At 43.0% G+C, this 27,690-nt stretch overlaps 1 protein-coding gene across 1 annotated transcript in view; it reads left to right on the top strand.

Moving 5' to 3' along the window:
* Nucleotides 1–505: 505 nt before the first annotated feature.
* Nucleotides 506–27,690, top strand: part of LOC126471248 (heat shock 70 kDa protein 14-like) — a 196,434-nt gene continuing 169,249 nt past the window's right edge. The window contains exons 1-2 of the mRNA XM_050099365.1: nt 506–666; nt 812–1,046. Coding sequence (XP_049955322.1) covers nt 631–666; nt 812–1,046 — 271 coding nt within the window. The 5' untranslated portion in view covers nt 506–630. The remainder of the gene's footprint in view (nt 667–811; nt 1,047–27,690) is intronic.

Genomic DNA, 27,690 nt, shown 5'->3' on the forward strand with positions numbered 1-27,690 from the left:
TACACAGAAAAAACACCATGAAACGCTAAAGATAATGTGGATCACAATTTCATTTTTGTTTTTTATGAAAATGTTTTCAATTAACAATTTAGTATTGATATTTTTATTTCTTTAATAGTGCGCTATTTTGCTAGTGGCATCTGGAAAAATGAAATTCGTACTAATTACTTAACATTTTCGTATTTCTTATATTTATGACTGACATATCTCCCCTTCTAACATCCTTGATTACGTCTTTGACAGCAGAATACTTCTTTGAACGCTATGCAGAGGAAAACAAAGACGCATGAATATTTGAGTTTTGGCGGCAGTAGTGTGTTGTTCGCGCATCGTGTACGGTTTGTTGTCGTCGAAGACTAGCAAAATGGCTGGTGTTTTTGGCATTCACGTGGGTAATTCATCAGCCTGCTTGGCGTATTGTAAGGTTGGTAATGTTTTTCATATTTGTTGTTCACTGAGAACTTCTAATGTGCCAGAAGTGAAGTCATAAACGATTATTCTTCTAGCTCGAATGTATTCGTGAGAAACGTTCTAATAAGATCATATCAATGTAACTTTGACATTATTTTACGTTTTGTTTCTCAGGATGGGAAAGTTGATATTATAGCCGACGACAGTGGCAACAGAATAATGCCTGCAATAGTCGCGTTTGTAGACGGTGAAGAGGTAAGGAAATTTTGTACTAAGCAGCAGTTTATTTGAATAGTGCCCTCTAAGCTGAAATTGCCTGTTACTTCTTAATTTAGTTGGTTTACCACTGTTCCGTAATTCCGCTTCGTGATCAAAATTTAAGAGATCGAATGTGTTTCAGACTGTTGGACTCCCAGCGAAGGCAGCTCTTGTTAGAAATGCCACATGTACAATCGTTCGCAATAAGAAACTCTTAAATGACAGTATTCCTGACGACGAACTTGAGCATCATATAAAGTCAGTGAAATGTAAAATAGTGACTGAAGGAGGCCTGAAATATGAAATCCGAGATGAAGACAAGATTGCTGTGTATACCCCAGAAGGAGCCATGACATGCATATACAAAAAGCTGTTTGGTATGTAGAAATGTTTTTATGCGTATCGCTCCGATTTCATATTCCTACGAGTAGCTAGTGTGGTTCATTCCGTGTAATCTCACAGGGGGTGAAAATGTGGCTATTTCAGAATTTAGTCATATTTGGAACATGGATGCCCACATGTCTCAGTAGTAAAACTGCCAAATAGCACTGTTCTAACTCTTACCATTTTTGATAAATTCAGGTTTGAAGATTCATGGATGGGTACCCAGTCATTAGTCCGTATTCTCAGACACTTGCTATTCAGTAATGAGGTGACCTACAGACATCAAGTATTTTAGTCATGTACTGTGTGAGTCATTAAGTTGATATATTGCATAAAAAGTAGGATACATCTCTGTTTTTTATGAATAACGTTGAGAATTGCTCTTTCTCCGTGATGTGCTTTACATGTGTGATTTTTTAAAAATTATAACTTCACAGAGGGAAAAAATGCAGACTTCATCTTACGCACTATAACTCTTTAGTGCTAGCATTAAGTATAAATAACAATGACAAGCTTTTGGCACTGAAATTAGTAGTTCTTACCTTCACTTAATGATGACTCCATCACAAAAAAAGGGCAAATTTGACGAATTTCAAAGTCCTGTGGGGTACATAGACAATTGAATCACAATATTATTTTTTGCTGAAATGTTTATATATCTGTCAGCAATCTTATCTGCAAAGAATACAGGGCATTAATAATAAAAACGTGTATTCCATGAAAAATTGACCTGTAGGTCAGAACTGTAAACAATTTAGAGCTGAAAACAGTTATGAATCATTTTTCTCAGTGTGTATGTTGTATTTCTCTGTTAAGTGTCTTTCCTGTGTAAAGTATTAAGGGACAATGTGGGTGCACAAATGAGGTGATACATCCATATTCTGTCACTGCAACTTAAAAAGACAAGTTAAATGAAACATAAGAAATGGCGTAAGCAGTAATGAGACACAGTAATAACTTTAAATATGTACTTATATGTACAGATATAAAAATTTTACAAAGAACATTTTGATAAACAAATTCAAATATAAAGAAGGAAACTAACTTTAAAACCCTTCCACTTTGCATATAACTGTTTTCCTCGACGTCTTGATGCAGAAGCAAAATGAGTTCACTTAAATGTGAGAGATATTATTTTTTTCCGAAGCACTTGTTGTCATGTTTATACAACTCCTCACTGTGTCTTTGTAATGATGGGAATCTGCCTGACATGTAGTAGCATTGGATAAGGGGACCAAAACAGCATCATTCCAAGCTAGCCATGAAGGGAATTGTAAATCAGCAGTAGGCATGCAGTTAATCTCAACATCTTTAAACTCATGTGATGCCTGGGAAATGGGTCCTGTGTGCCAGATTTTGTTGTATTTGAAAGCCACGTTCTGCCTGACTTGCAACCTTTTCTGCAAACCATTTCATGAGCTCCCATTGCGACACTGCTCCTTTTTTATATGTTGGAAGTCTCTTTATTATAAAGGTGTTAATTGCAGTGAGTAGTAATGTGTGGTGCAATCATATTACAGGAAATGTCATTGCTATACTGTACCTGTGTTCTGAGAAACCTTAATGTTACTTGATCTGTGAAGAAGCAGAGCATATTAGCACCTTGTATTGTCTGGAGTGCCCTGTGAACAATGCAACCAATTTTCCGATATAAGGAGCTCCTAACTCAGAAATGTAGAATTCAGCTCGTAATGGACAGTTTCAAGTTTTTATTGTCTGCTCCACCTTTATTAAGTATTGTCAGAGTAACTTCTACTGTTGGTGTCCTAGAGCACATCGGACTTGGAGAAAGAACAATTAAAGAGAGTCATGGTTTAATTGCTGCTCCAGAATGCAGGAGTGGTCAAAAGATGTTACCTGGAATTGTCAGAGCAGAAGTAGTGATATCTTACGAAAATGATAATATTTCAAGACTTTGTGCAAGGAATTAAAGACGCCTTCCACCATGGTTCATAACAAGAAGATTCACATAAAATTGCATGAAGGTTTCTTGAAATACAGGTACAGCGCAGTGACAGTTTCAGAAACCCAATTGAAACAAGCATTTCTAGTCATTGCTACTATCACCTTTCTAATGAAGAGACTTCCAATGAATGCAAATGGGAGCACTGTTGCTATGGAAAGTCGTGAAAATGCATTTTGGGAACAATTGCAAGTTGAGCAGAATGTGGCTTTCAAATACTAAAAAATCTGGTACACAAGACACATTTTCCACCAATCACGTGAATTTAAAGATGTTGAGATTAACTATATGCCCCCTACAGATTCAAAGTTCCTTTCATGGTCCAGTTGGAATGATGCTGTTTGGCTACCCTTTGCCATTGTGACGTCTAAGGCAGATGTCCTATCATTACAAAGACATGGTGCACAGTTTTATAAACATGACAATAAGTGCTTTGGAGAAAAATCATACCTCTCACCTTTAAGTGAACTCATTTCATTTTTGCATCAAGATATCAAGGAAAACAGTTATATGCAAGGTGTGTGTGTTTTAAAAATGCAGTTTCCATCTTTGTATTTGATTTTTTTATTTTTTTTTATGAAATTTTTCTTTGTGGAGGTTTTATATCAGCATATACTGGTATATATTCAAAGTTCTTAACGTCTCTCATTGTTGCTTGCTGCTTTTCTTACTTTTCACTGAAGTTTGTTTTTAATTTACAATAACAGAATAAAAATATATCACCTCATTTGTGCACCAAAGCTATCTATTGTAATTCTTTACACTGAAAAGACAACTAACAGTGAAATAATAATAAAAAATCCCGTGGAGGCCCGGGAAAAGAATAGGCCTCCAGTATGTTCTGCCAGTCGTAAAAGGCGACGAAAAAGAACAAACCACTAATAGGGCTAATCCCCCTTTTAGTGTGATTAGTTGGTTCAGGACAGAACGAAAGAAGCCTCGGACAAGCGCCGTCATGGTCGGGGATGACGCTTGAACCCTATGCCTGCCCACAATGGTAATGACACTGCTAGCCAACTGGAAAATGATTCAAATCCAAATAGAGGTGTTTTGCAGGATATGCTTCCTGCAACCACCCTAGAAGGAAAACAAAAACAGAGGATGAGATGGTCAGATGAAGTTAATCGACACCTCATGCTCTGTTATTACCAAGCAACAAACCTAGGAACCAACACAACTGGATACAGATCACAAGTATACACAACATTTATAATCAGATACCCAGAATTAAAATTTTTTACAGAACGACGACTAGCTGATCAGATCCGTGTAATAATAAAAAATAACAGGATACCCCAGTCAAAATTTGAAAACATCAAACAACAAGTACAACAAATACTGGAACAAAATAATGTGCAATCAGAAGAAAAAGAAAATACAGTAATGGACTCAAACATCCCAGAGCAAACAAACAAAGGACAACACGCATCAATTAAACAATCAGAGGAAAACTAAATCTTAAGACAGCCACCAGAACAAGCACAAATAGAACACGAAGTGACACACATGTTAGATATAGAAGAAAAAATTCAGCTGACATATATAGAATACAAAGACACAAATACAGACATTAGACCATTCTTGCATAGACCACCAAATAACCCACAAGTCGAAACAACAATAAAAACTATCAACACAATCATACACAACAAAATAAATGAAAACACAACTATGGAAGAGTTACAACTACTGGTTTATATAGGAGCACTCACTACACTAAATATACACACTAGGCAGAGATCAGAACCAACCAACACACAGAAGAAACCCACAAAACCAGCATGGCAACACAGGCTACAGAACAGAATAGAAAAACTGAGAAAAGACATCGGACAGCTAACACAATTTATAAGAAATGAAATGTCAGAAAAAAAACGGAAAAGGTTAGGTAAAATCTCAAAACAAGAAGCGATAGAGCAATTAGATGAAAAGAAGCAGAAATTACAAGCATTGGCCAAACGACTTAGAAGATACAAAAAAAGTGAAAATAGAAGGAAACAAAACCAAACATTCAACACAAACCAAAAGAAATTTTACCAGACAATAGATAACACACACATTAAAACAGACAATCCACCAAACATAACAGACATGGAACACTTCTGGAGCAACATATGGTCAAACCCGGTACAACATAACAGGCATGCACGGTGGATACAAGCAGAAACAGACACATACAAGATGATACCACAAATGCCTGAAGTGATAATTTTGCAACATGAAGTCACCCAAGCAATTAATTCTACTCACAATTGGAAAGCCCCTGGAAAAGATAAAATAGCAAATTTCTGGCTGAAGAAGTTCACCTCAACACATTCACATCTAACTAAATTATTTAACAGTTACATTGCAGACCCATACACATTCCCTGATACACTTGCACATGGAATAACTTATCTGAAACCTAAAGATGAAGCAGACACAGCAAACACAGGTAAATATCGCCCCATAACATGCCTACCAACAATATACAAAATATTAATTTTAGTCATTACACAGAACAAAATTATAAATGAAGAACAAAAAAGGCTGTTGCAAAGGAGCACGAGGATGTAAAGAGCAACTGATAATAGATGCAGAGGTGACATATCAAGCTAAAACTAAACAAAGGTCGCTACACTCCGCATACATTGATTACCAAAAAGCTTTTGATAGTGTACCCCACTCATGGTTACTACAAATATTGGAAACATACAAAGTAGATCCTAAATTGATACAGTTTCTAAACATAGTAATGAAAAATTGGAAAACCACACTTAATATCCAAAGAAATTCAAATAATATCACATCACAGCCAATACAGATTAAGCGTGGAATATACCAAGGAGACTCATGAAGTCCTTTCTGGTTCTGCCTTGCTCTGAACCCACTATCCAACATGCTAAATAATACAAATTATGGATACAATATTACTGGAACATACCCACACAAAATCACGCATTTGCTATACATGGATGATCTAAAACTACTGGCAGCAACAAATCAACAACTCAACCAATTACTAAAGATAACAGAAGTATTCAGCAATGATATAAATATGGCTTTTGGAACAGACAAATGTAAGAAAAATAGCATAGTCAAGGGAAAACACACTAAACAAGAAGATTACATATTGGATAACCACAGCGACTGCATAGAACGATGGAAAAAACAGATGCATATAAATATCTAGGATACAGACAAAAAATAGGAATAGATAATACAAATATTAAAGAAGAACTAAAAGAAAAATATAGACAAAGACTAACAAAAATACTGAAAACAGAATTGACAGCAAGAAACAAGACAAAAGCTATAAATACTTATGCTATACCAATATTGACCTACTCATTTGGAGTAGTGAAATGGAGTAACACAGACCTAGAAGCACTCAATACACTTACATGATCACAATGCCACAAATATAGAATACGTCACATACATTCAGCAACAGAAAGATTCACATTAAGCAGAAAGGAAGGAGGAAGGGTATTCATCGACATAAAAAACCTACATTATGGACAGGTAGACAATTTAAGAAAATTATTTCTAGAACAGAAGTATTCAGCAATGATATAAATATGGCTTTTGGAACAGACAGATGTAAGAAAAATAGCATAGTCAAGGGAAAACACACTAAACAAGAAGATTACATATTGGATAACCACAGCGACTGCATAGAAGCGATGGAAAAAACAGATGCATATAAATATCTAGGATACAGACAAAAAATAGAACGAGCAGAAACTAGCAAAATACACAAAGCGATCACTCGTATAAATACATCGACTACACCACTGCAATTTCATAACCACTTCTACAACCCTTTAGATCACATAACATCAACAGATACGAAGAAAGTAAATTGGAAAAAGAAAATACTACATGGCAAGCACCCGTATCATCTAACACAGCCACACATCGATCAAGACACATCCAACACATGGCTAAGAAAAGGCAATATATACAGTGAGACGGTAGGATTCATGATTGCAATACAGGATCAAACAATAAACACCAGATATTACAACAAGCATATTATTAAAGATAACAAAACCGCAACAAATAAATGCAGACTTTGCAAACAACAAATAGAAACAGTAGATCACATCACAAGCGGATGTAAAATACTAGCAAATACAGAATACCCCAAAAGACATGACAATTTAGCAAAAATAATACATCAACAGCTTGCCTTACAACATAAACTTATAGAACAACACGTTCCCACATACAAGTATGCACCTCAAAATGTACTGGAGAATGATGAATACAAATTATACTGGAACAGAACCATTACAACAGATAAAACAACACCACATAACAAACCTGACATCATACTCACCAATAAAAAGAAGAAATTAACACAACTAATTGAAATATCCATACCCAATTCATCAAATATACAAAAGAAAACCGGAGAGAAAATTGAAAAATACATCCAACTGGCTGAGGAAGTCAAGGACATGTGGCATCAGGATAAAGTTGACATTATACCAATTATACTATCGACTACAGGAGTCATACCACACAATATCCACCAGTACATCAATGCAATACAGCTACATCCAGACTTGTATATACAACTACTGAAATCCGTAATTATTTATACATGTTCAATTACCCGAAAGTTCCTAAATGCAATATAACATATACCGCACAGTTAAAAGGAAGTCATGCTTGATGAAGGTCCGCGTCACTTTCCATTTTTGACCAGACATAACGTCTGAGAAAAGAAAGAAAGAAATAATAACAATAATAATAATAATAATTTATTATCATTCAGCTCTTACAGCAATAGACAGTCATAAGCGTACATTTCTATATGAACTACTATATCAATGTAATTTAGTTTACATGAAATAGGTAAAACTAGAAATTATATGTTAGAGAGCAGCATTTTCATTTCCAAAACATTTGTCAACTGGGTAAAGAGGTTGTTTACTAGTAGCTTATACAGAAGCGTCTGATTTCACCCGTCTGCTTTGACCCATGACGTCACAAATATGGCGGAAACGACCGTCCACTATGACTCCAATATGGCGCCTATGACTTCATTACGTAAACATGACGAACATGAAAATACATCGCACACACACACACACACACACACACACACACACACACACACACACACACACACACACACACACACACACACACTCTAGGAAATCAAAATTGCAATCAAACACTTCCCTTGACCTGTTATCCTTACGACATATCCACATATAGCCATCCCTGGTCAGAGACGCCAAACCTTTAGTAAGTCTCATTGCTTCACGACACACTGAACACTTCACGACTTCAGCCAACAGCCCGCATTGCTGAAGAAATTCTATTAGAGACAACGCACTGTCCCCCATCATCGCAGACAACCAAAAACTGTTGACCTTGTCAGTCATATCCATACCTACCAAAGACATAAGCAAAGAAATTTACCAAAATTTACACATGAACAGAAAAGAAACTACAGTAACATCATCATAACAAAACCAAAATCATTAATTCATTGAAATATATTCCACTGAAGGCACAGTCATCACTGATACTACACACATGCAATGCTACCACACAAGTGAACCCCATATGCCACATAACACGCTACCCATAGACACACCACCAGAGAGAACCACCGACCGCAACAATACGCCACCTATAAACACGCCACACACACACACTAAACCAAAAACATCACCTAACATACAAATACACCACTGGAGACCACCACCGATCACATCAAAACAACGCCTACAAACACGCCACTCTCACAAACTAAACTCCGCGCCGTGGTGACATCACACACCACAACAGCCTTACGTCACGAGTCAAAGCCGACGGGTGGGATCGAACGCTTCCGTCGACCCGCTTATACAATTTAGCTTTAAAAATATTTATAGGCAATTCTGTAAAATCTACCCTTGGCCTATTAAACATCCTTAATCCAAAGGCTAGGTAGGAGTTACGTGATTTAGATGATGTGTGGTATGGTATGTCTACATGTGTGCTGTTTCTAGTGTCAAAACTATGTACATCAGTTCTCAGTGTGAAATTAGAAACGTTGTTTCTAACATAGAATAAAACATTATAGATGAATAAGTTTACTGTTGTCAGACATTCCAGTTTAATGAACAGAAGTTTACAATGTTCTGTTTTATCAGAATCTGTCATTATTCTTATTACTTTCTTCTGCAACAATAAAATGTCATTTGCTTAACAACTGCTACCCCATGAAAAAATTCCGTATGATATGATACATTGGAAGAGAGCAAAATTTTGTGATCTTGCATAGTTATTTGGAACATATCTTTTTAAATTTGTGGTTATGAATATAATAGAGGGAAACATTCCACGTGGGAAAAATATATCTAAAAACACAGATGATGTGACTTTCCAAATGAAAGTGCTGGCAGGTCGATAGACACACAAACATACACATGAAATTAAAGCTTCCACAACAAACTGTTGCCTCATCAGGAAAGAGGGAAGGAGAGGGAAAGACGAAAGGATGTGGGTTTTAAGGGAGAGGGTAAGGAGTCATTCAAATCCCGGGAGCGGAAAGACTTACCTTAGGGGGAAAAAAGGGGTATACACTCGCGCGCGCGCGCACACACCCACCCATCTGCACATACACAGACACAGCAGACATGTCTGTGTATGTGCAGATAGATATGTGTGTGTGTGTGCGCGCGAGTGTATACCCATTTTTTCCCCATAAGGTAAGTCTTTCCGCTCCCAGGATTGGAATGACTCCTTACCCTCTCCCTTAAAAGCCACATCCTTTCGTCTTTCCCTCTCCTTCCCTCTTTCCTGATGAGGCAACAGTTTGTTGCGAAAGCTTGAATTTCATGTGTATGTTTGTGTTTGTTTGTGTGTCTATCGACCTGCCAGCACTTTCGTTCGGTAAGTCACATCATCTGTGTTTTTAGATATAAATTTGTAGTTAAATAAATAACTCTTGAAAAGTCTAGAAAATTTATTTTTAATATGTGGTTTCCAGGCCAATTTATTGTCAGTAAGAACACCTAAAAGTTTAGTAGTTTTTAATTCATGATGGTTAGGAATCTCTTAGAGGCTAAAATTAAGTATGTGTGTTTTACTTTCATTTAGTAAGAAAACATCGCAGTACCCACATCCTGCGAGGCCTCACTCAGTGAAAACTAACCAATATGCAAAGATGTTTTGTGTTGGCCTTGTAGGTACTGCGATGTTTGCATATGTCTGGTTATGATTAACCAATCATATCCGCTCATCTGAAGATAGATTGAGTCGAAAGTTGATCGAAAGGTAGCGATTTGAAGGGCAAAAGGGAAAAAAGTGCCAAGGCAAGAGCCAAGGGAAAGAAACCTGTGTGATAGTTGGGTCAGATTTTACGAGCAGTAGCAGTTTTCTTGCTGTCTGCAACAGGTCACGCAAGGCTAGATTTTTATTCTAGTGGGTATCTTGCATGCAGATGCCTTTGATGTTGTGCAGTGGTGTTTCTCGGCGGCTGCAGCTTCTTGGTCAGTGTCAGCATACCAGTAACAGTTAGGTTCATCATCATTTAGTGTCTTGATAGGTTGTATATTGGATTAACAGTGTAGGGCGGTGTTGGCGGTTTCTTTGTGCGTTAGTGTGCGAGCTTGTCAGCTTCCCTGTTGTAGCCTGTTGGTCGGCTATAATAGCAACTGGCATATCCAGTCAATGTTGCTGATGTTGTCATGTGAGAATTTATAAATAAACACGGATTAGTAATAAAAACAATAAAGGTCTGAACACCGATCCTTGTAGCACTCCAGGCCTAACATAAACCAAATTTGACTTCTCGCTATCAATGCACACAACTTGGTGTGTGCCCCCCTGCGGGTCCGGGGGTTAGAATAGGCCCGAGGTATTCCTGCCTGTCGTAAGAGGCGACTAAAAGGAGTCCCTCCCCTTCAAGGGGGTAGTTAGCGCCTGTGTCCTGAGACGGATGGTTCCACGACCTATATTTGTGGTCATTTTGGTTTTTCACTTCTTCTCGTTTCTTCCTTCCATTGTTGATTCCTTTCTTTGTTCTTCTCCATCTCACTGTCTTCCTTACTCTTTCCCTTGCCTTCTTCTCCTTGCCTTCTTCTCCTTGCCTTCTTCTCCTTGCCTTCTTCTCCTTGCCTTCTTCTCCTTGCCTTCTTCTCCTTGCCTTCTTCGGTCTCCGTCTCAGGGTTTGAGACAGTCTGTCCTCTCTCTCCCTCTCTCTCTTCTTTTTCCTCTTCTTCCTTCCTCCCTGTGCGCGCCTGAAGGCCGACCCACACGTTCGCATGCGTAGCCGGTGACGGGGTAACGCGTAATTCCCCGCCCTGGGTAGACAAGTAAGGCACGCACGTACCCCCTGGTAAAGGCCAGGCCCAGGGAGGGGTGATTGCCTGAGCTGATACCTTCTGACCATGCCGATTGGTCCCTCTGTCTGTTTCTCGGGAGGTGTGACCTGAGGTGTAAATATTCACTTAAGGCGGGAGTGCCCTCTGAGAGGGTCCCCACAAGGAAGGAGCGTGCCATCGGAGACGCTGGCAATCGTGGGGGATTCCTCCGCAATGGATTTCTCTTCTTCTTCTCTCTCGACTTCTGCCCACAAACGGAAACTTGACCAGCCACCAGTGACAAAAGTACTACCGCCTGCCCCACAGTTCGTGGTAGTTTTTCGATCTGAGGACGGAAAGGATTTTTCCTCTGTCAACCCTTTCGTTATCCAGAAGGGCGTAGATGCCATAGCCGGATCGGTCAAGTGTTGTACCAGGTTGCGTAATGGTACCTTGTTACTGGAAACTGAGAGCGCCTTTCAGGCACAAAAACTGCTTCGGGCCACACTCCCGTACACGTTCCCTGTCCAGGTGGAGGCTCACCGCACTTTGAATTCGTCTCATGGTGTTGTATATACTAGACCACTCGACGGATTGACTGACGAGGAGATTCAGTCTTTCCTCGCTGAGCAGGGCGTGACGGCTGTCCGTAGGGTCATGAAAAAGGTCAACAATGACCTTGTACCGACCCGGACACTTTTCTTGACCTTTGATAGTGTTCAGCTGCTGTCGCACATCAAAGCGGGCTACGAGGTTATTTCTGTTCGCCCCTATGTCCTGACACCTACGCGCTGCTACCAGTGTCAGCATTTTAATCACACTCGCCAGTCTTGTTCCAATGCGGCTAAATGTGTCACTTGTGGCAGGGATGGCCATGAGGGTGACTGTCCACCTCCGTCTCCTCGTTGTGTGAACTGTCATGGTGCCCATGCAGTGTCCTCCCGCAACTGTCCCATCTACAAGGAAGAACGCTGTATCCAAGAAATTCGGGTCAAAGATAAAGTGTCCACCTCGGCTGCTCGCAAGCTATTTGCTAGTAGGAAGCCCACGCTGCTCCCAGCGGGGAGATACAGTACTGTCCTTGCCTGTCCTCAGACTACCAGGGAGGTGGCGACACAGGCATGCGATCTGACCTTCAGCACCACGGTCGTCCGTTCGGCCAGTGCTAAGATCGCGCGGTCGATGTCTCCTCTTCCTCCCGTCACCCCTCAGACACAAGCACCTTCATCAGCTTCTGCCAAGACGAAGACCCAGAAGTCAGATGCATGGGCCTTCAAGAAGGAACCGTCCCGTGCAGACTTCCTACGTACCTCGAACTCCCAGCCATCAACCAGTACTTCAACTAAACGACCTTCCAAGAAGGCTCATAGGAAGCACAGTTCTCCTTCTCCGCCACGGCACATTTCTTCTCCTGCACCACCACCGCCCGGCCATCTTAACAAGATGGCTGATGAACCTATAGAACCAATGGACGATGACTGTCTGCCTACTGATAGCGGCGGCAGAGCTCGCTCGAAGCCAGGCCCTCAACGGCCTTCGAGGTGACCCCTTCTTTCATCTTCCTTTTCTTCTCACGATGGCACTTATTCACTGGAATATTTGCAGCATTCGCTCGAACCAAGAGGACTTAAAGTTGCTGCTCCGCTTGCACTGTCCGCTCGTCGTAGCCCTCCAGGAAACGAAGCTACACCCATGCGATCAAATTGCCTTGGCACACTACACCTGTGCGTTTTGACCTACCCCCTGTGGTAGGTATTCCGGCTGATGGAGGGGTTATGTTGCTGGTCCGGGATGATATTTACTACGATCCCATCACATAGCACACCGGCTTGCAGGCAGTTGCCATCCGAATTACTCTCCCCACTTTTACATTTTCCATTTGTACCGTTTACACTCCATCGTCGTCTTCCGTTACCAGGGCAGACATGATGCAAATTATTGCTCAGTTATCTGCACCATTTTTGTTAACTGGAGACTTCAATGCCCACCATCCCCTTTGGGGCTCTCCAGCATCCTGCCCGAGGGGCTCTCTGTTAGCAGACCTTTTCAACCAGCTCAATCTTGTCTGCCTCAATACTGGCGCCCCTACTTTTCTTTAGGACACATATCACACCTATTCCCATTTAGACCTCTCTATATGTACTACCCAACTTGCACGCCGGTGTGAGTGGTATGCACTTTCTGATACATATTCGAGCGACCACTTCCCGTGTGTTATCCATCTCCTGCATCATACCCCCTCTCCGTGCTAAACTAGTTGGAACATCTCCAAAGCAGACTGGAGGCTCTTCGCTTCCAGGGCGACCTTTCAGGATCAAACCTTCACAAGCTGCGATAGTCAGGTCGCACACCTCATGGAAGTCATTCTCACTGCTGCTGAATATTCCATCCCTCACACTACTTCTTCTCCACGTCGCGTACCGGTCCCCTGGTGGACAACAGCATGTAGGGACGCTTTACGTGCTTGTCGACGTGCTTTATGCACCTTTAAACACCACCCTACAGTGGCGAATTGTATCAATTATAAACGATTACGTGCGCAGTGTCGTCATATTATTAAAGAAAGCCAGCTGGGCTGCTTTCACAAGCACCTTCAACAGTTTTACTCCTTCTTCTGTTGTCTGGGGTAGCCTGTGCCGGCTATCTGGCACTAAGGTCCACTCACCAGTTTTTGGCTTGACGGTCGCGAATGACGTCCTTGAGGCCCCTGAGGATGTCTCCAATGCCTTTGGCCGCTTTTTCGCAGAGGTTTCGAGCTCCGCTCATTACCACCCTGCCTTCCTCCCCCGAAAACAGGCAGAGGAGGCTAGGCCACCTAACTTCCGCTCCTCGAATCGTGTAAGTTATAATGCCCCATTCACCATGCGGGAACTCGTAAATGCACTTGCCCGGTTACGGTTCTCCACTCCAGGGCCTGATTCTATTCATATTCAGATGCTGAAGAACCTTTCTCCTGCGGGTAAAGGTTTCCTTCTTCATACTTATAATCGCGTCTGGATTGAGGGACATGTTCCCGCATGCTGGCGCGAGTCTATTGTTGTACCGATTCCTAAGCCGGGGAAGGACAAGCACTTGCCTTCCAGTTATCGACCCATCTCGCTTACCAGCTGTGTGTGTAAGGTGATGGAGCGAATGGTTAACTCTCGTTTGGTTTGGATGCTCGAATCTCGACGCGTACTTACCAATGTACAATTTGGATTTCGTAGGCGCTGCTCTGCTGTTGACCATCTGGTTACCTTGTCGACCTTCATTATGAATAACTTCTTGCGGTAGCACGCGACCGTGGCTGTGTTCTTTGATTTGGAGAAGGCTTACGACACCTGTTGGAGGGCGGGCATTCTTCGCACCATTCATACATGGGGCCTTCGCGGTCGCCTCCCACTTTTTATTCGTTCCTTTTTAATGGATCGACAGTTCAGGGTACGTGTGGGTTCTGTCCTGTCAGACACCTTTCGCCAGGAGAATGGGGTGCCACAAGGCTCAGTTTTGAGCGTCGCTCTCTTCGCCATAGCGATCAATCCAATAATGGATTGCCTCCCAGCTGATGTATCAGGCTCCCTTTTCGTGGACGATTTTACCATCTATTGCAGCGCGCAGCGTACATGTTTCCTGGAGCGCTGTCTTCAGCGTTCTCTTGACCGTCTGTACTCCTGGAGTGTCGCCAATGGCTTCTGTTTTTCTGCCAAGAAGACGGTCTGTATTAACTTCTGGCGCTACAAAGAATTTCTCCCACCATCCTTACGACTCGGTCCTGTTGCTCTCCCATTCGTGGAGGCAACAAAATTTTTAGGTCGTACATTTGATAGGAAACTTAGCTGGTCTCCACATGTGTCATATTTGGCTGCCCGTTGTACCCGTTCTCTACATGTCCTCCGTGTTCTCAGTGGTATGTCATGGGGAGCGGATCGAACCGTCCTACTTCGCCTATATCGGTCGATCGTCCACTCCAAGCTGGATTATGGGAGCTTCGTATACTCCTCTGCACGGCCGTCCATCTTACGCCGCCTCAACTCCATACAACATTGGGGTTTATGTCTTGCGATCGGAGCGTTTTGTACTAGTCTTGTCAAGAGTCTTCATGCCAAAGCCGGTGAATTGCCACTCACATACCGGCGCGATATACTGCTTTGTCGGTATGCCTGTCGGCTACTGTCAATGCCCGACCACCTGTCTTATCGTTCCTTTTTTGACGACTCTCTCGACCGTCAATACGGGTTGTATGTCTCTGCCCTGCTACCCCCTGGAGTTCGCTTTCGTCGCCTCCTTCAACACCTTGATTTTTCACTCCCTGCATCCTTTAGAGTGGGCGATAGCCACACGCCACCTTGGCTCCAGGCTCAGGTTCGCGTTCACCTTGACCTCAGCTTGCTCCCAAAGGAGGTTACCCCCGGTTCGGTATACCACTCCCGTTTTGTCGAACTTCGTTCGAAGTTCATTAATATGACCTTGATTTATACAGGTGGCTCTAAGACCAATGACGGGGTCGGGTGTTCTTTTATTGTCGGGGCACAAAGTTTCAAATACCGGCTCCATGGCCATTGTTCGGTCTTCACAGCTGAGCTCTTTGCCCTCTACCAGGCTGTTCTTTACATCTGCCGCCACCGACATTCTGCTTATGTCATCTGCTCTGATTCCCTGAGCGCCATCCAGAGCCTAAGTGATCCGTATCCAGTTCACCCTTTCGTGCACCGGATCCAACGCTCTCTTCAGCAGCTGGTGGACGACGGTTCTCTGGTTAGCTTTATGTGGGTTCCTGGCCATGTCGGTATCCCTGGGAACGAAGCTGCAGATGCTGCAGCCAAGGCTGCGGTCCTTTAGCCTCAGACAGCTTCTTGTTGTGTCCCTTCATCAGATTGTAGCAGGGTCATTTGTCGGCGCATTTTATCGCTGTGGCATGCTGATTGGGCTGCACTTACGAACAACAAGCTTCGGCCCCCCAGGGGGTCCACAACTCTTTTGTGGATACGTGCGTAGCGAGCACGGGACCCCGAGCTAATATGGCCCTCCTTCCTATCCGGGCTGCATACCTTCCTTTTCCGCATCCTTCCCTATCCCCCGTCTTCGCCCCCCTCCCCTCACCTCTGGCTCTTTCCTTCCATTTCTCCCCCTCTGGGAGTATGGTTTGTGCCTACGTCCGGTGACGGACGTTCGTAAATGTAACGCATTCTTCGCCGTCTCTGCTTGTATGTCTTCATCCTTCCTTTGTCCTTCTCTTTTCCTTACCTCTTCTCTTTACCCTTTTCTCCGCTGCGGCGTTTGAGACCTCTCTTCTTTCCTTTCCCTTTCTTTGTTTTTCCCTTTCTCTTTATTCCTCCCTGTGCGTGTCTGAAGGCCGACCCACGCATTTTCGTGAGTAGCCGGTGACGGGGTAACGCGTAATTCCCCGCCCCGGTTAGACAGGTAGGACACGTACATACCCCCTGGTAACAGCCAGGCCCAGGGAGGGGTGATTACCCGAGCTGATACCTTCCGAAAGTGCCGATTGGTCTCTCCGTCCGTTTGTCGGGAGGTGTGAACAATCACCTAAGGCGGGAGTGCCCTCAGAGAGGGCCCCCACAAGGGAGGAGCGCGCCATTGGAGACGCCGGTAATCACGGGGGATTCTTCTGCAATGGTTTCATCACCTTCCACTATGTCTGCTCACAAGCGTAAGTTCACTGAGTCTCAGCCACAGACAGTTCTTCCATCGTTACCACAGTTCCTTGTTGTTTCTCGGTCTGATGAAGGTCACGACTTCTCCACGGTCAACCCTTTCATTATTCAGAAAGGTGTCGACGCAATTGCAGGTCTTGTAAAGTCTTGTTCCAGATTACGGAATGGCTCCTTGTTGTTAGAAACAGTCAGTGCCCTCCAGGCACAAAAATTGCTGCGTACTTCACTTCTCCACACCTTCCCTGCCCACGTGGAACCGCACCGTACTTTAAATTCCACGCTTGGAGTCGTTTATACACGCTCCCTCGATGGATTGTCTGACGACGAAATTCAGCACTACCTGTCTGACCAGGGTGTAACGGCTGTTCATAGAGCTATGAAAAGGGTTGACACGAATATCATTCCAACCCGCACTGTCCTCTTGACATTTGACAAAGTTCAACTCCCATCCAAAATCAAAGCAGGCTATGAGATAATTTCCGTTCGCCCTTGCGTCCCAAACCCTACGCGTTGCTATCAATGTCAGCGGTTCAATCACACCAGCCAGTCCTGTTCCAATCTGGCCAAATGTGTTACGTGTGGCAAGGATGCCCATGAGGGTGCTTGTCCATGTCCATCCCGTCGCTGCATCAACTGTATGGGTGACTACGCTGCTTCCTCTCGAGATTGCCCCATTTTTAAAGACGAAAAGCTCATCCAGGAAATCAGAGTGAAGGAAAAGCTGTCAACCTTTGCTGCTCGAAAATTATTCGCCAGTCGACAGCCCACCATGCCTCAGACAGGAAAATACAGCACTGTCCTTGCTTATCCGCAGCCAACAAAGGAGGCGGCCACGCGGACTTGTGACCTCACCTTTAGTGCCACGGTCGTCAGATCGGCCAGCGCAAAGATCGCCCGTTCAACCTCACCACTTTCGCCTGCCCACTCTATGGCTCACTCTTCATCGGGTTCTGCTAAATCTCGAGCCCAAAAGTCAGACACCAAGACTTTGAAAAAAGAGCGTACTCATGAAGATTTTTTACGTACCCTAACTTCACAACCATCGGTTCCTCTTTCATCTAAACATCATATTTCCAAGAAGGCTAATAAGAATCCCAGTTCATCTCCTTCTCCACCAAGGCGTGTCTCATCTACAGCACCACCTGGCGGAAATCGCCCTCGGCCGTCTTCTGTGTTGCCGAGGCGCACTGCTGGCGGCCGATCAACCGGCCGATCGCTGCTCCTGAACAACCTATGGATCAGGATCTTCTGCCTTCGGCTGAATGCCATTCCATGCTGTCGGTCGCAAGCTCTGAGCAGTCGTTGAGTTGACGGCAACCTTGGTCACATTCCTCCATTTTCTGTTCACCCTATGTCCATTATACACTGGAATATCCGCAGCATTGGAGCCAATCGGGATGAAATGTCGATCCTCTTACGATCCTACTCGCCGGTCATCTTCTGTCTTCAGGAAACAAAGCTGCGTCCCCATGACCGCTTTGTTCTCCCCCATTTTTCAGTCCGTCCGATTTGATCTCCCCTCTGTTGAAGGCGCTCCAGCCCATCGAGGACTCCTGATTCTTCTCCGTGATACTCTCCATTATCACCCAATCCACTTAAACACTTCCTTCCAAGCTGTCGCTGTCCGTCTTTCCCTTTCTGGATATACCTTTTCTCTTTGTACTGTATACATTCCATCATCCACACCAATGGCACGAGCTGATCTCCTTCATCTTCTTGGTCAGCTTCCACCCCCCCTATTTGCTGGTTGGGGACTTCAATGCCCACCACCCGCTTTAGGGATCTCCACATCCTTGTCCACGTGGCTCACTATTGCTAGATGTCTTCCACCAAGCGGATCTAGTTTGCCCCAACACTGGGGTCCCTACATTTTTGTCTGCCTCTACGATAAATTTCTCTCATTTGGACCTTTCGGTCGGTACTGTTCCGCTAGCTCGGCGCTTCGAATGGTTCGCCCTTGATGATACACACTTGAGTGAACACTTTCCATGTGTCCTTAGACTGCAGCCCCAACTGCCCTATATGCGCCCGCGACGCTGGAAGTTTGCCCAAGCCGATTGGACACTTTTTTCGTCTCTAGCGACATTCGATGACCGTCACTTTCCCAGCGTCGGCGATGAGGTCTCATATATTACCGACGTTATTCTTACAGCTGCGGAACGTTCAATACCACGCACCTCTGAATTGCCCCGGCGCCCCCCAGTTCCTTGGTGGAACGAGGCATGCCGTGACATAATACGTGAGCGGCGACGTGCTCTTCGCGTTTTCCGCCACCATCCTACTTTGGCCAACTGTATCCGCTATAAGCAGTTCCGTGCGCGATGCCGTTGCGTCATCCGTGATAGCAAGAAGGCAAGCTGGAAATTCTTTATTAGCTCATTTAACACCTTCACTCCCTCCTCCGGAAGTTTGGAGTCCGATTCGACAGTTATCAGGCGCGCCTAGTTTCTCCCCGGTCTCTCGGCTCACTGTCGCGTGTGATACGTTAGTGGACGCCGTCGCAATTTCTAACTCCTTGGGTTAACACTTTGCTGAGATTTCGAGCTCTTCAAATTAGCCACCAGCGTTTCTCCCGAAGAAACATGCAGCGGAAGTGCAACCTCTTGCTTTCTTCTCTCAAAGTCGCGAGAGCTATAATACTGTTTTCTCCATGCGGGAACTCCAACATGCACTCTCTTCTTCTCGCTCCTCCGCCCCAGGACCAGATGGTATCCACATCCAAATGTTCCTGCATTTATCAACCCATAGTCTGCGTTACCTCCTTCGCCTTTATAATCGAATTTGGACCGACAGTACTTTTCCCAGACGATGGCGGGAAGCTATCGTCGTTCCTGTTCCGAAACCTGGAAAGGACAAACATCTCCCCTCTAGCTATCGCCCCATTTCTCTCGCGAGTAGTGTATGTAAGGTTTTGGAGCGTATGGTGAATTGCCCTTTAGCTTGGTGGCTGGAGTCCCGCAGTTAACACCTGCCCAATGCGGTTTCCGAAAGCATCGTTCTGCAGTTGACCATCTTGTTTCTCTCTCCACTTATATCATGAACAATTTTCTCCGGGAATGCCAAACAGTAGCAATATTTTTTGATCTGGAGAGAGCATACGATACCTGTTGGAGGACAGGCATCCTCCGCACACTGTTCTCTTGGGGCTTTCGAGGTCGGCTGCCCCTTTTTCTTCGCTAATTTATGACAGAGCCCACATTTAGAGTGCGGGTGAACACTACTCTCTCCCGTACTTTCTCCCAAGGAAACGGGGTACCCCAGGGCTCCGTGCTAAGTGTTGTACTGTTTGCTATTGCCATAAATCCAATTATTGATTGTCTCCTTCCTGATGTCTCGGGCTCCCTCTTTGTGGACGATTTTGCGATCTTCTACAGCTCTCAACGGACCAGCTTTCTTGAACAACGTCTTCAAGGATGTCTCGATTGCCTCTACTCTTGGAGCACCGAAACCGGCTTCCGTTTTTCTCCCAGTAAGACCGTTTGTGTTAATTTTTGGCGACGTAAGGAGTTTCTTCCACCGTCTTTACATCTAGGACCTGTCAACCTTCCATTTTCGGACGTCGCTAAATTCTTGGGTCTTATGTTTGACAGAAAACTGTGCTGGTCCTCCCACGTTTCCTATCTTTCGGCTCGCTGTCTGCGATCGCTCAACACCCTCCGTGTCCTGAATGGTACGTCCTGGGGAGCAGACCGAGTGGTCCTTCTCCGCGTCTATTGCGCCTTAGTGCGCTCGAAATTGGACTATGGAAGCATAGTTTACTCCTCTGCTCGCCCGTCTATTCTTCGTCGTCTCGACTCTATCCACCGCCGAGGATTACGTTTAGTGTCTGGAGCTTTTTACACCAGCCCTGTGGAAAGCCTTTATGCTGAGACTGCTGAACCTCCGCTGTCCAATCGGCGAGCAGTCCTTCTGAGTCGTTATGCTAGCCATCTGTCTTCCATGCCTGCTAATCCAGCCCATGACATTTTTCTCGACACCTCCTTTGATTTAGGGTATGCAGGCCGCCCCTCCTCCCTACTACCACCGGGAGTCTGCTTTCGTCAACAGCTCCATTCTCTTTCCTTCCGCTTTCCTAAAACCTTCCTGACAACTTGGGGTACAGCACCGCCTTGGCTCTGTCCCCGGATCTGCCTGCTCTGTGACCTTTGTCAATTTCCCAAGGATGGTACCCCTTCACTTGTTTATCGTCGGGCATTTGCTGCTCTATGTGCACAAATGAAGGAAGCCACATTTATTTACACTGATGGCTCGAAAACATCATTAGATGTAGGGAGTGCCTATATTGTTGGCGACACCCTAAATCAATTTCGGCTTCCTGACCAGTGTTCGGTTTATACTGCGGAGCTTTACGCTGTTCTCCAGGCTGTCCACTACATCCACCGCCATCAGCGGATACAGTATGTTATCTGCTCAGATTCTCTCAGCTCTCTCCTCAGTCTCCTAGCTCTTTACCCTGTGCACCCTCTGGTCCACCGGATTTAGGACTGTCTGCGCTTGCTCCACCTGGGGGCGTCTCGGTGGCGTTCCTCTGGCTCCCGGGACACGTTGGTATCTGTGGAAATGAGGCGTCTGATATTGCGGCCAAGGCTGCAGTCTCTCTTCTTCGGCCAGCTATTCAATCGATTCCCGTCGCCGATCTACGGAGCGTTTTATGTCATCGTGTTGTTCTTTTATGGCACGCAGATTGGTCGACACTTCCCCATAATAAATTGCGGGACGTGAAAGCTCTTCCTTGTGCTTGGACCTCTTCCTCCCGAACGCGTCATCAGGAGGAGATAATTTTAACTAGACTCCGGATAGGGCACTGTCTTTTTAGCCATTGACATCTTTTAAGCGGCGATCCTTCCCCACTCTGTCCCCACTGCTCTCAACTTTGGACGGTAAGACACCTTTTAATTGAGTGCCCCCATTTTACTCCGTTACGCGCCTGTCTACAGCTGTCGCCTGATATATCGTCGATTTTAGCAGATGACACGCGCTCGGCCGATCGCGTTCTCGAGTTTATTAGTGCCAGTGAAATGACGTCAGTCACTTGAAGCTTTTTTTTGGGGACAACCAACCCCTTTCTGTAGTGGATTTTTAAGCCTTCCTTCTGCTTTTAGTTTCTCCAATTTTTTGAGTTTCGTTCCCACTTCTCCTGGTTTCCATTTTCGGTTTTTACTGTTTCCTAAGTCATGGACCGGGCGCTAATGACCATAGCAGTTTTGCGCCCTAAAAAAAAAAAAAAAAAAAAAAAAAAAAAAGCTTTGGGCCTTGAAACCTCTTCCCGCAGCTTGGACGTCCTCCTCACGCCCTTCTCGGCGGGAGGAGGTCGTTATGGCCCAGTTACGAATTGGACACTGCCGGTTCAGCCATCGCCATCTGCTGACGGCTGCGCCGCCGCCGTTCTGCCCACGTGGGCAATTGCCGACGGTCCGCCACATTTTAACGTCCTGTCCAGATTTTAATACACTGCATCTTGATCTTGGCCTGCCATGTACTCTAGATGCCATTTTAGCGGATGACCCAGGAGCAGCTGCTCGCATTCTTCGTTTTATCAACTTGACAAACCTGTCTAAGGGCATTTGATTATGCTGTTTTTTAAATCCTATGCCTGTCAATCTGTCTTTTATCGTGTTTTCCCTTTTAGTTGCTGTTTTAAACTTGTGCCTCTGCTGTTTTAAACTTGTGCCTTGTACCCCTTAGCCTCGAACACATCTAGGACAAATTTTACTAGAGAATCCATTGCATCAGTTGTGGATTTACTAACGTAGTCTGGGCGCTAATGACCATTGACGTTGTGCGCCCTAAAACCACAAAAAAAAAAAAAAAACTTGGTGTGAAGTTCTCTAGCAAAGATTGAAACATATTTAAGCTGTTGCCATCAAAACCATAGTAGAATAGCTTATTGAACAAAGTATCATGCTCTGTGCAGTCAAAGCTCTGCTCAGGTACAGAATGTAGCTTGGGAATACCCCTTAGCCTCGAACACATCTAGGACAAATTTTACTAGAGAATCCATTGCATCAGTTGTGGATTTACTTTTTCTAAATCCAAATTATTTGTCACTAATTGTATCCAGTTTGTCCAAGTAAACACTAACTTGGAAGAAAGGACAGATTGCTGCTTACCATAAGGAAGATACATTAAGTTGCAGACAGGCACAGTTAAAAGACAGCCTTCATCAGTAAGAGAGACACACACAAACATCGTTCACACACACAAGCAAGCACACGTGACCGCCAACTCCAACATCTCGAGCCAGAATGCTGGAGTTGGTGATGGCGGTGTGTGTGTGTGTGTGTGTGTGTGTGTGTGTGTGTGTGTGTGTGTGTGTGTGTGTGTGTGTGTTTATATATTCCTACCTGCAGTTTCCATTGTTTGATAAACACTAACTTGATCATAAAAAATTTTGTAGAGTACAGGGATTATGGATATAGGCCTACAACTAGCAGGACTGTTCTTTTTGCCTTTTTTATATATAGGCACAACTCCAGAAATTTCTAGTAGATCAAGAAACTTACTATCACCTAGACATATATTTTCACAGTAAGTTAGGGGATAAATTATATAGTCAATAACGTCTTTCAACAAATTGCAAGACAGTTTATAGGTATCAACACTAGCTTAGCTTTTGAAATTTTTCACTGTTTTCGGAATGGTTTTTGGACATTCTTCCGTGTAAGTAAACATGCCCAGGGGATGCTTTTCGAACCAGTTATCCATTATACTAAGTGCATTTTCATGGAGGTTTATTTGTGGTACTACTAATATTTTCAATAGATTGGATGCAAAATTTATTAAATTCTTCTTGGGTTATGGCAATATCATTTTTTTTCGTGTGTACAATAGAGTTGATTACACTCCTGGCTTCTTATGTTTGTTATGGGACTTTTCAGTTTGCTATATTATGTAGTTCATTTGCTTCATCGATTACCTATCTATACTTGTATATAGGCACAATAAAAAAACACACACAAACACACACACACAAAATTTCGAGCTTTCGCAACCCACGGTTGCTTCGTCAGGAAAGAGGGAAGGAGAGGGAAAGATGAAAGGATATGGGTTTTAAGGGAGAGGGTAAGGAGTCATTCCAATCCCGCGAGCGGAAAGACTTACCTTAGGGGGAAAAAAGGACAGGTATACACTCGCGCACGCACACACACACATATCCGTCCACACATATACAGACACAAGCAGACATATTTAAAGGCAAAGAGTATTGGCAGAGATGTCAGTTCCCCCTAAGGTAAGTCTTTCCGCTCCCGGGATTGGAATGACTCCTTACTCTCTCCCTTAAAACCCACATCCTTTCATCTTTCCCTCTCCTTCCCTCTTTCCTGACGAAGCAACCGTGGGTTGCGAAAGCTCGAAATTTTTTGTGTGTGTTTGTGTGTGTTTTTTTATTGTGCCTATCTACCAGCGTTTTCCCGCTTGGTAAGTCATGGAATCTTTGTTTTTAATATATTTTTCCCATGTGGAATGTTTATTTCTATTTTATTTATACTTGTATATACCTTTATACCTATATATACCTTTAGCATACAATACTTTATGCAGTTCAGGATAATTTTTATATTTGTACCAGAATACATTGACAGTATTGTTCAATTGCCCTAACTCTGGAGTACACCAATCCTTTTTTTTTTTTTTAAGCTGCTACTAATATTCCTGTAATTTTTCCAGAGGAATGTTGCTTTCAAACATATTTAAAAACGCAGAGAAAAACTCAGTGAAAACAATATCAGAGGAACAACGTTGAAGCCTACTGAAAAGGGAGTCCCAGTTTTAACAAGTGAGGGCATGTCTAAACCTATCAATCTTCTCTTTACTAATTGCTCTAGTAGTCACAGTTTTAGATTTTGGTTTGGAGGTGTTGGAAGTTACAATACTACATCTAATAAATACTGCATCATGATTGAGAAAGAGACACTAATTACATTAGAGGACATAAAAGTTCTCTTAGTATTTGTAAATATATTACCAAGACAGGTAGGGCCTCTAGTAGGTTTACAGTTAACATACAAAAGGTTAAGTTGTTGAAGCACATGTTTGAGCTCAGTCACAGTTTTTTTGTGCTGCAGTATGTCAAAACTTGAACTGACATCCCCACTGATGAGAATTTGTCTGTTTCCCATTTTGGTATAGTACAGATGTACATTAAGAGGCCATCAGTGGCCTGTACACTACTCCTACATCTAGCTCAAGACTCTGTTACTAGATGTGATATTTCCAATTGCATTAATGCATTTCAACACAGAGTGTTGAGATATGACCTACCACAGTTTGGCCCAAGAGATGTTTTTATGTGTATTGCTACCTCCTCCTCCCCCCCCCCCCCCCCTCCTTCCCTCATGCAAGTGATGAAGACGAGTCCTCTATTATACCAACTAGGTAATGTGTAATCATTCAGTACTTTGTACCTAAGCCCTTCCTTTTTACACCAATGTTCACTTAAATATAAAATGTCCAACATGTTTTCATTTGAAAAATCATTAACTATTAGATTTGTATCTGCCATACCTTGAACATTGAGGTAGCCTGTCCTAAACTCTACTTTTGGCATTACTTTTTTCGTATATACTTAATTGACGTAGGCCAATGTTACTATGTAAAAGTTGATCAGGTTGTGTTCATGTGGCACTGGAACATCCAACCTGGTCTAATCCTGTAAGTTTTTTATCATCTCAGTTGAAACATAACCCAGAGTATTGATCTGTCTTCCTACCTAAGTTTATCCAATAATATTCTTAGACTTGCATCACTTAAAACACATTTACCTAGTTTGTTGAGATGTTGGCCATGCTTGGTATGCCAAACTCTGCGGTAACTACTAGTGTTAGGTAAGGAAACATTCCTAAAGTGTTTACAGATAGCTTTGTACTTCTTCTTGGTTTGCTCCACTTCCTTAGTCACACATGACTACTGAGGCAAATCATGTTGATGAAGCACATTGATGATAATCATATTGGTGTGAGTTAACACTTAGTGTCTTCTTCAGTGTCAATGTAGCTGTCTTCCTCTCATTTCTGCTGATGTTGTTCGCTCCAGCCATTACAACTACAAAGTCTTTGTACTAGGGGGCTGTGCTGCCTTTCTTAATAGATGTTGAAACATCTTGCAAACCAGCCCCTAATTTAACAATTCCTTCTATTTTAAACTCTTCCGGCACAGAAGGCCCACTTTCCATTAACATAACTGATAATCCTCGCGCATAACTGTCTGTGTTAATCTTGATTTTACATTTCATCTTATATACTAGTTTGCTATTTACTAAGTTTTGAGTGTCTTGCATTGCCTTATCAGATGATTGTGCTGATGCAATTTCAATATCATCCATGTTTTGCAATGAATTGTGTTTGTTGTTAATTGATAGAACAAAATCCTTGTCATGTTAATGGGTTTGTAAGGACTCCTCTTTGATTTCATAGTTTCCCATGCTCTGCTGGACCTGTTATTGTGAGTTATTAAAGTCCTACCCTTGCTTTCTGGCAATCCTTCTGGTTTAGATATATTGAGACATACCTGATGATTACTCTCTTCCAAGGTATGCTGGAGTCTTTGGTTTTCATCACTCAGTATTTTAAGTACTCTTGTAGCTCAGCAATAATTCATAACAAAGAATGTTTATCTTCATCAGATAAGTTTTACAATGTTACCTAGGACAAATCCACTCTGTGCTTTCTTCAGGTTGGTCATTTGTGGTAATGTTTGCACAAGTGAAGTGATTCCAATGATCCCACAAATCACCCAAGATACCATTTCTTACATTTCTGTTACATTTTACACACATTTTGGATCAACCTGTTTTTTACGGTAGCTGAATCACTACCTACTACTTCGATCAGTGCCATGTTGTGCAACATATGTACTGAGAAAAAGACTGATAACTGTTTTCAGCTCTGAAGTGTTTACAGTTCTTATCCACAGGTGAACCACATATATATTTAGGGAAAAAAAATCAAAGAATACACGTTTTTATTTATCGGTGGCCTGTAGTGTTGAATGTGGATGGCATGTGTAAGTGGCATTTTCATTTTCTTCTTTGCACCTAACATTGTTTCCCGATATGTAAAAATTTCAGCAAAAAATAAAGTTGTGATACAGTTGTCTATGTACCCCACAGGACTTTGAAATTCGTCAAATTTGACTTTTTTTGTGATGGAGTCATCTTTCAGTGAAGGTAAGAACTACCAGTTTCAATTGCCATTTATACTTGATACTAGCACTAAAGAGTTACAGTGCATAAGATGAAGTCTGTACTGTTCCCCTCTGGAATGTTATGATTTTAAGAAATCACAAACGTAAAGCACATCATGGAAAAGTGTGTTTCTCAACATTTTTAATAAAAAACTGAAGATGTATCCTACTTTTTATGCAATATATCAACTTACTGACTGGCGTAGCAGATGCCTAAAAAACTTGAGGTCTGTAGGTCACCTAATTAGTAAGTAGCAAGTGTGTGAAAATACAGAAATTGGTTCTTTACTAATGACCAGTACACAGCATTGTGTCTTCAAACCTGAATTTATCAAAAATGGTTAGAGTTATAACAGTGCTATTTGGAAGTTTTCTATTAAGATATGAAGGTACCCATGTACTGAATATGACTAAATCCTGTCATGGTCGCCTTAGGAGCTACCAAAATATAATTTTAAAGGAATGACCCGTACTGCTCTTGGATCACAGAGATGTATTAGTTTTCTCATCTTGACATTAAGATTTATAAGAAATATAATTATCAGCTTGA

The sequence above is a fragment of the Schistocerca serialis genome, chromosome 3 (assembly GCF_023864345.2).
Source record: "Schistocerca serialis cubense isolate TAMUIC-IGC-003099 chromosome 3, iqSchSeri2.2, whole genome shotgun sequence".
In the NCBI taxonomy this organism is placed as follows: Eukaryota; Metazoa; Arthropoda; class Insecta; order Orthoptera; family Acrididae; genus Schistocerca; species Schistocerca serialis.